The sequence below is a fragment of the Mizuhopecten yessoensis genome, unplaced genomic scaffold, assembly GCF_002113885.1.
Source record: "Mizuhopecten yessoensis strain PY_sf001 unplaced genomic scaffold, ASM211388v2 scaffold4025, whole genome shotgun sequence".
Lineage (NCBI taxonomy): Eukaryota > Metazoa > Mollusca > Bivalvia > Pectinida > Pectinidae > Mizuhopecten > Mizuhopecten yessoensis.
Window position 1 is genome coordinate 983,664 of NW_018405338.1, and position 12,242 is coordinate 995,905.

General features: G+C 33.6%; 1 protein-coding gene across 1 annotated transcript in view; it reads right to left on the reverse strand.

Annotated features, from left to right (window-relative positions):
* Positions 1-1,160: 1,160 nt before the first annotated feature.
* LOC110448378 (cadherin-23-like) overlaps positions 1,161-12,242 on the reverse strand; it is a 35,981-nt gene continuing 24,899 nt past the window's right edge. The window contains exons 17-26 of the mRNA XM_021494575.1: positions 11,768-11,823; positions 10,833-10,914; positions 10,256-10,378; positions 8,578-8,636; positions 7,417-7,567; positions 6,883-6,977; positions 5,480-5,566; positions 4,920-4,985; positions 3,347-3,523; positions 1,161-2,999 (exon numbers count right to left, since the gene is read on the reverse strand). Of these exons, the coding sequence (XP_021350250.1) occupies positions 1,979-2,999; positions 3,347-3,523; positions 4,920-4,985; positions 5,480-5,566; positions 6,883-6,977; positions 7,417-7,567; positions 8,578-8,636; positions 10,256-10,378; positions 10,833-10,914; positions 11,768-11,823 (1,917 nt within the window). The 3' untranslated portion in view covers positions 1,161-1,978. The remainder of the gene's footprint in view (positions 3,000-3,346; positions 3,524-4,919; positions 4,986-5,479; positions 5,567-6,882; positions 6,978-7,416; positions 7,568-8,577; positions 8,637-10,255; positions 10,379-10,832; positions 10,915-11,767; positions 11,824-12,242) is intronic.

Below are 12,242 nucleotides of genomic sequence, written 5' to 3' on the forward strand. Positions count from 1 at the left end.
AAAGGGAAATAACTCATGCATTATATTTTCGCTCTGGTTGTTTGCATATTAGGATTTATATTGAAGTAATAGACTAGTAACATGTTATTCGACATATTTTGAAATAATTTCATCTATTTTACACAAAATAGTTGTTCTTATTTTTTAAAAGCAATACAGAATGACTTCACTAAAAAATGTTAAATCCTCATTTATCTGACTTAAGCTTTGTTATTGATCAGATATACATTTCTATTTTGACGAAAAAGAGATGTTTGAGTATAATGCAATTTGATCCATGTGATGTCAAAAAGGGCAGAAACAACATCATCTGGAGCATTCCCGTATCACAGCACAGTTTTTTCTTGTTACATAATTTTATTTTGATTATACTTCAAAAAGGTAAAAGGCAACACGTTTATAAAACAAAATTATTTACAAAACAAACTTCAGCAAAATCCCTAAGACCCCCTGGGACGTTTTACTAACTTAAAGTAAAATCGATGACAGCTGTGATTGAAATATATCTTCATCGAATGTTAGGAAGGACATTGATGAAAAATGTAAAATATAACAACAGCATGGTCAAATAACATCATAACATTGCTAAAACAAAACAATTTACACTGTTTAATACACAATAATGATAACATATTCAGTCAAACCACTCATATTGATTACCTGTCTATAGCAACCATCGGTCTATTTCTACAGGTAAACTTGTTTCAGATTACCAACGCGCTGTAGATACCACCTGTATGTCATATAGCTACAGGCAAACTCGAGAACGTTTTCTATAGCTACTACATTTCCTTAGCTACTACTTGTTTAAAACCACCGTCAAACATGTCTTAGAGCCACCCGTCTGTAGATACACTAGTGTACCGTCTATCTTTAGCAGCAGCTAAACTTGCTTTAGAGATCATTTGCCTATATATATCATCTGTCTTAAACTACCTTCATACATACAGAAGATACTTTGTCATTGGAAGCACGGTCTCGTTGCAAAACGAAAAATATAGCACGTACCAGTACACCTCCAGCACTCATGCAGGCACAGTCACATGTGGAGGTATTAAACAGCTGGCATAGGGCGAGCCAGCTCTTGCAAGATCCTTATATGGATTGATTAAATTAATTGATTAAATGAATGGTATATACATACTTTGTAAGACGCTTTGTTATTCTAGATTAGTCAAGTCAAACAATATTTATCTGTCGTTAACGTTCTTCAAATCTGCCCAACCGACCACCTGTCTATTACTGTCACTTAGTTACACTTGACTAAGAAATCACTTGTTGGTACATGTCGCTACTATGCGTATAACTATCATCTGATTATAAAAAAACACCTATTTCTGTATTCTTTTTACGATATTTATTCTTGGATAGGCTTGAACATATCAAATTCGTTGATCGGGTCAGCTTTGTTTCAAGTTAAAGCAATTTATAATTAACTTAACTAGATTTTGGCATATAACATGTGTTCGGCACATATTATACAGTTAAGAGCTTAGCCTTGATTGGTAACCATGGCTTTGCTTAAACTGTGACGTCAGTCATCAATATACAAAAAGAGCTCAAGAAATGAGTAATAAAAGAGCATACAAGTGATATATTCAGTCTGCATATCTAGTTAATAGTTATACATATTTAGATATTATATAAAATAGTATTCACCCGCACTCATTCTTGGTTAGAATACTTTTAACATAGTTTATACATTTCCTGTCATCATGTCATTTAAAATACAAAAATAGCACATTTCTTTCATTTTGTTTTTTACACTTTTGGGTGCGATTACACGGTAAATAATGCGACCCGATGGAGTGACCGTTGGTCTTTTAATGTCAGCTAATCCAATATTAAATTCTAACTCAAGTGGAAATATAAAGCTTCAAGAGTCTTTGCAACAGTATCCAATTTACCTCCACCTTCGCATTCAAAGGGCGAGTAAGGCAGAAACAAAATTTCAGAAAACAGTCTTGTAGTATAAAATTTACAAAGATGTGCATTCCTCCTCCCCGAAAACAAATGTTCCGTTATCCTCCCCCGCATCAGCGTTGTTTTCGTCGTTTTTGAGAAAGTCTAACGGTGAGTTTATCTCCTCGTCCATTCGAATTGACGCGTTGGTGGTATCAACCCGAAAGTCCGCCTCGTTTTCATATTCGTTGTTTGAGTCTTCATTAACCAGAAACACTTTACCGTCGTCGTCATCATTATCATCCCCACTGTCGTCGTCATCGATTTTAGAATCGACTTCCTTACCTGTGTCTTTGACTAATTCAGACTTATCTGGTTTAAGTTCTTCAGCAACGTTCGTGACCGCATTAACTACTCGGTTCGCGAATCGCACCTGTTTCAGGTGATAGTCTACATCCGGTTCCTCCTCGGGTATGACGTCATTGTCCGAGGTCATTTTTTCATCCGTGTCGTCATTCTCTTCTATAAAAACGTCATCATCGTGTCCCTCGCCGGAGCTACTGATCATTTTTCCATCGATCTTTAACCCAGCGAAACCACTTGTAACAGGAAAGTCATCACCAAATTCAATATTCTCATACTGATTATTATTGGTGTTTTTAACGCTATCCATCGAATCATATGTGTTCAGATCGCCATTTATAACATTATCTGACAATTCACTGTCCCCGTTTTGAAACAAACTGGAACCGTTTTCGAATTCGCTTTTCTCGTAATCCGGTTTAGGCGCCAATGGGTCCTCTTCCTCTAGTCGGTTGGACAGGTCGTTAAGACTTAACAGAGCCTCGTTTACGGCTTCAGCCTTTACTCTAGTTTCGTCCAAATCTTCTCCTTTGTAGATTGGGTTTTCGAAAGAATTTAGTTCCCCCGTAGGGCGATGTCCATTGTCGTACGACTCCAGATCCTGTGTGTTGAGTGATCCGTTATAATCCGAGGTCTCGTCATCCATTTTTACTTTGATTTCTTGTGATTCATACAAAGAACTGCGACGAGTCAAATTATCATTAAGTCTGAGGATCTTCTCGCGAGCTTTGAACCTGTGAAATAGAAAAGAGACACACAATATACATTGGATGTTTGTGATATGTATGTAGGTCTTGGCTATGAGTGCGGGAGTGATAGGGATACGTATTTATTCGTTGAGAGCTTTCTTTTGGCGTTTGAAATACGCACAGGGATGAATGGAAGGTATTCGTTTTTTAAAGAGGATAACAATGGCGATAAGGGGGCATACGTGGAGACTTAATGGTTTATATTGTGATTAGGGGAAAGTGTTAGGGTGAGGTAGTAAAGAGAAGAAGAGTGTGGCACATACTCTCTCCATTTGACGGATAGGAAAGGTGTTAGGGTGAGGTAGTAAAGAGAAGAAGAGTGTGGCACATACTCTCTCCATTTGACGGAAAGGATGATGACCGCTATCAAAGTTGCCAGCAACATCACACCAGCAACGACGATTAGGGCTATCTGACTCAAGTTCGAATCGTCGGTACTGACTTTCTTTGGAACGTTAACTTCTGCTGCCCAGAGAGCCTCTATCTCGGACAAGTGAAGCAGCACTTCTCTGAATAAAATAAAGACGGAATGAAACAATATGAACAGATTCTAGTCTAAAATTTGTAAACTTTTCAAAACTGTAATGAAACATGTTTAAACCAGATTTGTAAATTTGGAACATTATCTAAATCAACAACAACAACAACAACAACAACAACAACAACAACATATTTAAAGAGTTAGTTCTAAAAATAAACGTCGATATACGTGATTTAAAGAAGAACGCCTCTCGGCAAATGACACAAGTGAGTTACCACGTAGTTGAATGAGATGATCCCTATAAGAAATACATAGACATTAATACAATCGGATATGGCCTGATTTCTACATAGATAATCATGGCTCTGTAAGACAGGTATTGTTCTGATGTCAATGAAAACAAAATCTGTAATATTGAGCCTGATTTTAACAACCAACAGCAAGAGAATACCAAGGAGTCAACAAAATCGCAATTCGAATCCAAATTCGACAAAACTAAATCAAAATATGAACAAAGGAAAGATGTGTATGGAGACAATTGAAAAAGTACAAGAAGAATAAGACCAGGTGTTCTGGAAGGGTAAACGTTTTCTGCTTCATCGATGACATCCGCCATGAAAATCTAAATCGAATCCAAGTAATGTCACCTCCTCACATCGAGAACTCGGTTCATGGCAACAAAACCACAATACACTCTGTAAAGAGCATACTTAAACAAAATCGACCTTCATATCACTCAAGGGAACAACATATTTCTCTACAAAATTCTGGTGGCGACCATAAAATTTGTCCACAGTTTCCATCAATTTCATCTTTGCAAACTCTGTGTTATAATATTGTCCGTCAGCTGTCGATATCTATCACGGAAGTCGTGATAGTCAAGAGTACACTACCAACATCGACTTATCACGTAATGGAATGAGTTGTTGTTAATACATATAGCATATTGTCACAAACAGACTCGAACAAATTTTTTTTATAGCATAACGCGATGAACATCATTATCTGTAAATATTTTCTTTAAGGTTCCCCATACTACTGCAAACATAACTACACTCTGTTTGAACCCCCCCCCCCCCTTTGACCCCCCTCTGCCTGATTGTAGTTTGATAGATCAATTTCCGAAAAAGAACCATACCATGCGGAATGTTTTTGAAAAATAGTATCGAAAAAATAACAGCACTAATCAATCTCTTTGTTCTGAGTGTAAAATTTCATCGGAGCTAGCCCAGGATTCGAACCCTGGACTTCATATTGTCATGCTATTCCTCTCTCCTACTGAGCGACATAGTCAGCGGAAGTGTACTGGCAACACTTTGCTACAGTTATATTCAAAACAAAATAAAGGGAAGGTTTCTCTTTTTAAGAAAAACATAAGTGTAGTGGGTCAGGCATCCTTAATAACACACAATATAAAATCCTACCTTTGAAGATCTTTTGCCAGTACCTTCGTTCCATTCTTATACTGTGCTGATATTTCTAATATCCCTCTTAAATAATAATAAAAAAAACACATTCAAAATGATTATCCTACAAATTGCATAATGCATTCATTACCATTATAAATGTTTATACTATACTACCATGAGGACCATGTGGTAGATTAGCCTTTGGCTAAACATGTCATACCCGTTAAATAAAGTTTTATTATTATTATTATTATTACCATAGCACATATCAAAAGTTGATAGATATATTAGAAGGATAACGCAATATGAAACACTTACAAGACAGCTATTGTTGCAATATATATATCAGTGTGATACATTTAATGAAAAACTCATTCTTCAATAGCTTAAACATTGAAATTACTTTCTATCAAACAAGTGTATCTCATAATTAAATTATTCATTAAAATATAACTTTTTAATCTAAGATTTGAATCATCGCTCTTGATGCAAACTCGATTGAAATTCCGTACAATAATGACGTTAAAATATTTTCAGCGGAAATTTGATGATATGTTGGAAAATATAACACTGACCTTGGTACTTGTGTGGTTGTCGCCCTTTTATGGATAGCTGTTGACACTTGCGCGTTGACAGTTAAATTTAGAATGTTGCCAATTTTACTGAAATCCATAAATGTTATGCATTTTTCAAATCTTTCCTATTTAACATAAATGCCGTGCAGTTAATTTCAATAATGCCAAAACAAAGATGGTATGAAACACATCGTAATTTCAATACATAATGATCTGTTTGTGATTCGTAACACAAACTGGTAAAACTTTTAATAGTGAAACAAAATCTTAAAATTAAAACAAGTTTTACGATCTTAATGACCACTAAATACAACATGACAAATGTTGATTCAAACAACCACATATTATTTACGTCCTGTTGATGATAAATCTATTTAGTCAGGGTTTCCTACCGGTGGAGCATTGAAGTACTCTGGCGAAATTAAACGTTTGACATCATCACCTTATCATAACTAATAAAGTCCCAGTGTCTACGATGGACTAAGACTTATTGATGACCTTTATACTTTTGAAAGAAGACAATTACTGTTACGAACTTTTTTGAAGAAAATAGATAGAGAATAATACATGTCTTTTTCCATATCACACCCAGTATCAACCCGATACTGCAATATCAGCCCGAGGGCCAAAGGCGTGGGTGTGATATGGAAAAAGACGTGTTTTATTCTGTTTATTACATACTTACTAATAAAAGCAACTATCTTATGATATATTTTTCTTTTGAAATATTGAAAAATGAAAAATTTCCAAAAGGGGTGTGATACGGCGAGGGCTGATATGGGTTAGAGCAATTGTGTCGTATCGCATATACAAAAAAAACCGTATTTATTAGTAAGTATGTAATAAATGTTTGTATCACATAATCGGCCTGTTATCCAGTGAATTCGCCTGTGTAATATTTTTACATATGTCACTAGTGTAATATACCCTGGAGCGTTTTTCATTGGCTGTTCCAGTCAGAAGTCGATTGTGACGTCATAATATGGACAATGACGTGACGTCATAAATTGTGAATGGCGCAACAAAATGTCTGTCTCCGTTTGATTAAGCCCTCTACATTTTGGCTTTAAAACCTGTCAAAATGTTAGTTTTCTGAGTTATGTGATAAAAAGTATCTTAAGTACCTGTCAAAATGTTAGTTTTCTGAGTTATGTGATAAAAGGTATCTTAAATTTGTTTTCATTTCATATGAGCTTTTATGAAACTCGTCTCGCAAAGGCTCGCAAAAATAAAACTCGTTTCATAAAATCTCATAGGAAATGAAAAGTCATTTAAGATCCTATATATACCATTTGGAGAACCTCATGTGCTATTATAATGTTTCGATAATTATTTTTTTTGATTTAGTTGTCTCCTAATATTTTTGTTTTGAAAACTAATCTAATTTTCTTTTACTCTTTTACCTTTTCAAATCTGACAACATATTTTTAAGATCATCTTCTTCTAACGGAGTAGCAATCATGACGGTGTAATTTCCCTTCACTGAAACTCGAGATATCTGCCAGAGAAAACATAATAATTACGGTGATGAATATTCAACATAATTAATTTATATATTTATCGATAAAATGACCTGACAACTTCGAAATCATTTTAGATTTATCGTTCAAAAGTCAAATCATAAAATTCTCAAAAGATATCATACCTTACATCTCTTCACAGTTAGATAAAAAAAAATCAAAGTTTACAAAATTATCTCAAATATAATGATGTAATGTATTAAAACGATATCAGATATTGACATTCAAATGTTTGCTTTCCTTTTCAAAATTAAAAAACATACTCTTTATCAATTGTTCTTTCGATAAAAGTTTTTTTTTAATTAATGTAAATACAGATGTGATTTAGCTGGTCGTCCGATTATTTGTCATCCATTAAGATTTAATTATGAAACAGTTAATAATTAATTATGAATATATAATTGGAAACTGTCTTACGTAAACTGAACAGAAGGACTGCATAGGAGGATCACCGTTGTCTGATGCCAAAACGCCTAGTTGGAACGAAGACTGATATGAAGGTATGGTGACCCCGGAAAGAGTTATTTCCCCTGATCGAGAGTCGATATCGAAATATTTGTTTGCAACACTGAAATAAAATGTTCATATTTCTTTTATGCTATTTATCCATTTATATAATTGACATATTCCATGTTCCTAGCATTTATCGATGTCCGTATATTTTATTTAAGCAAATGTTGTTATGGTCCTATATCACACATTACTATTGATGACAAACTTAATAAAGCCCGGCAATAGAAATTCGTGTTATAGGACCTTAACAATATTTGCTAAAATATTCATATTTTGATAGAGTAGTTACGCTTTATTAAGGTATTTCGAATAGTTCTTTGAACAGCAAATTAAGCATTGACAACAATGAAATTTATGACGTCACAATAGAGTTTGATGACGTTACAATAGCAAAAGTTGTTATAGTCTCCCAACAACATTTACCTTCTCAATGCATAGCAATGGAAGGATGCACAGCAAATGTAAATATACGCTATTGATGCATTTATTACAATTGATGAATGTTCTGTTCCTAATATTTAATAATAAATGAATTGACGAGGTTAACAGAGATTATGGCAGAACCTATATTACATGCTATCCTATAACAAGCGGGGATAACCATAGCAGCTCAAGAAGCGAGGCCCGATATATTATAGGATATAGATTATACAACTCTTTTCATTAGTTATAATTAAACTAAAAGTCTTATTTTTAAAGTTCCACAAGATATACGTTTCTTTTCCTAATTGATTTATTGACAGCTATTGCTATGCAGCTAAAGATGTTTCCTATTCTTAGTAACGTTTTTGCCAATGATGGAATGAAAAAAACCTCTAAGTATGGGATAAGGCGATGACAGTTTCACCAAGTTTTCCATGTTTACCAACCTAAACTATGATGAAGTTAAATTAACGAAATTGCAATGTAAAAAATTCATTGTTAAAACAAACCTCATTAAGTTACTTATTTGACTCACTTAAACAATGATCAAATAGACAAATGTTTTTTTTATAAAACTTCTTTTTGACTGTTTTAAGAACACATTGACAGACATGGCATTAACAAAACTGGCAATATACTTACAAAGAGTGTTGAAAGCTATATGAAACATTTCCATTCTCATCAAAGTCTACGTCTGTTGCCTGGAGGAAAGTTGATATAATTAGAATATCATTAATGTAATGTGTTACGTTTGTACACTGGTCAAGCTTGTTAACTCAAATTTAAGTGAACAATGTACAGCAGATAGTGCTTTTGTTATTGGTGACAACTCTATAACAAAAGCCCGGTAGTTATATGTTAGCTCGCCAGTAATAGTATTGCTTGCTGTTGGATCGTTACACCATTTGTGTAAAAAATAATTTTTATTTATACATTTTAATTTATTTGTTATGCTTAATCAAGCTATTTCATTCTCTTAACAATCCGTGCATTCAACTTGAATTTATTCACCAAGTTCTGTTATAAACATCAGACGTAGATGCCCTACCATAGCAACAAAATTCCTCCACATGAGGAGTCTTTCAAAAATTTAAAAGCGTTTAGTTAATTTCCTTCAAAATGGCCAATTTTCAACCAAATAGCGCACAACAGACGATATTCACGCATTTTATTATGAAAATGCGGATTTATGTCTCTCTATGTAATGCCATATCTCCTAAATCAGTTGTCGAATGAATTTGAAATTTCATATTTGCATATTCATTTATTCTACATTACGAATATAACAATTAATTAAAAATCCCCAATGATGCCAGAAATGGCAGGTTTGTCTTTATATGATGGTGGGACCTTGAAAAACCATGTCAGGACCCTCAGTTTCTGGGCTGAACAAGTCCTGGGCCAAGGAAATTAGACCTGCTTTATCCCACTACATGATCGAAAGAAGGGACTAATAAGTTCCCCTGCATAATCTGGGATGGTTTCTTCCTTGTCTTTTGTTTAGGGGCATTGGAGATCCTAAAATGCGGCTATTGTAGACTCCCCTGCAGAATCGGTTTGTTTTCGGTGTTATCTATTAATAGGACACGGAAGAGACCAACATTGATCGCCTGTACCCATTGCATTCTTACTATCATTCCTTTTTACTTTCTTTCCTATCTATTCGTTACCGGTGGTGCCTTTCTTATACACCCTCCCTCATATGTCCCTGGTCGTTGCGAGGACGTTAAATCAAACACAAATTGTCCTAGTTCGTAGTTCTTAGAACAGCCAAACTCAGTTTCGTCATGATTAGATCGATGACGTCACAAAAGTATCCACATACTCAAATGGTGTTATAGTTTCACAAAAGTATGACAATGGGAGGAAGCAGACCAAAGGTTTATAATTTAAGATTAATTGCTCCTTACGAAAATAATTATGAGCATATTAAATGGCTCATTGTCCATTGTTGAACCTTTTCGAAATTTAGAACAAACCATGGTCAGCTATTTTTTATTTTGAGGCTCGAGCCACAGCGCCAATACAATGCTTTCAATCGTTGCAAAGTGAATTGATCATTAAAATTATTAGATATAATATAGTATTATTTACTTTTTATTAGGTTAATCTGTGTTTTTTTTACATTTATATTTGTCATCAACTTAGGACTATTTTTTTACAATCAAGATCACCTCTTAAGGTCTATGTTACATATGTCTACTACATTTGAATAACAATTGATAAATCATATAAAATTCCATTTTTTAATTGAACTAGGCTTAAATTCGACTGCAATAGTGACGGAAGTTGTCAAAAGATCAGTTTGAATAGCTCTTACCCGAATATTTCCAACTGGAGAGCGTCCTGATGGGAAACCAAAAACGTATTCTGATTTGTCGAAAACTGGACTGTTGTCGTTCACATCCAAAACGGCTACATTCACAGTTACGTCGCTATTAATCTGTACAAAAATAATAATATGTTTACATTATAATCAATTAGTTTTTGTGTCAAAATTTATAAGCTTACAACGAGTCGTGAACATCTCACACTCAATCACACTGTATAGGAATCATAACATTTATCCATTTTTATTTGGTTTGTCTTAATTTGAATTACATCAAAGTTACAAATTTTGGAATCTGCCAGTCCCCTTCTTTTAAGTTTAAATATAACATCATATAATTACAAAACATATATTTCGTCTGTTTCTTATCAAAACTCTTTCGAAAAGGAAACAAATATGTTGATTACGGAACATAAACATTAACTGAGTGCCATTAACTATTTAAAGATATTGTTCGACATATGAACATGCATTGTCACACAGAAAATATATAAAAGATGGAAAAACCGATTACATTACTTTCCATGGCAGCTGTTATTATTAGGAGATTAATGTAATTACTATTTACCTGTCCAGTTACTTTCACTGTGAATGTGTACGTGGAAGTGTTCTCGCGATCAAACACTTGGGTCGTCCGAACCAGATGGTCACTACAAGAAAAATATAATAGGTAAATCAGGCGTGTTACTGAACATGTAACAAATAGATGCATCGGGTTTGTTTATTTCTAAGTGACCCAACTCATTGTATTAATTACAAGTTAAGACATGAATATAACATTCATCAAGCAAAATGAATTTATTATTTATGAAATGAATAATTTCATAACGACTTCAACGATAATGCTCAAGGTTATTTGTTTATTGCAGCTGTTTATTACATAAATATTTACTGCACAACATTTTTTTTCTGGATCAAAATCACGTCCTTAAACTTTTGAGCATTTATCAGAGATGTGGATAAGGTTATATCAATGCAAGTTTCCTTCATGACATAATAAGTCAACATTGAAAAAAAATGACAAACACAAAAATTATAAGAAAAATACCTAAGAGCCAACAAATCCCTAGTTCGAACTCAACATCGATGAATAATTAGGTAAATTATGAACAATGGAAATATTAGCATGGAAAGTTTTAAAAAATTACAAGGAGAAGATCAAGTCTAGGAATGTTTTTTTCAGTCTTCAAAATTATGAAAATACCTTAAATTCCAATGTAACCTTTAAGAGGCCTGATTAAAGTGCTAGAGCAAAGATTTGCTATATTCATGAAGTTTTAACTCAAAGGCTAAATAAATAAAATTTCATTTCTATTTTTTGGTAAAATCGTCCAGAAGCCATGACATGTTTTTTCCTTTCTTGTTTAAAACTTACCATTCTAAACCTTTATAAACTGCTATTCTTTACTTTTGTTTTACAGTGAAAAATAGAATCGTAAAAGAAAATCATCAGTTAGTGGAATGTGAAGCTTGCCAGGATTAAGTGAATTTTCCTATACTTACCTTTTGATATTGAAAGGTATGTGATGTTCCACAATGCTGAACGTAGCTTCGTGAATCTAGCAATTAGAACGAAATTAGATAGTTCAGTCTGAAAATTCAACCAAAGGGAACCCAAAGAACGCTCTCACTCTGGGTATACTTTGTATTGAAGGAACATGTCCGTGAGCCTTTTCATTTATATGGTATACACACAAGTAGATTTTTATTTCAAACCCGTTATAAAAGTAGTCTTTAAGTATATGCAAGATTTAACTTGAGTTTTCATTATAAATGATATGGAAAGGAATTTAAAATCCCCTTTTTTAAAATGATCTAGAATATACTGGTAAAAGCACACTTTTCTTAATCATTCTTTGAGTCAAACATTCTGCCCTCTTGATTCCATATCTTAATATCTTCATTGTGACGTTATATATTTAGTTATATGTATATATATTGAATTACGATATAAATATGAAAAAAATCACTTTGTAAT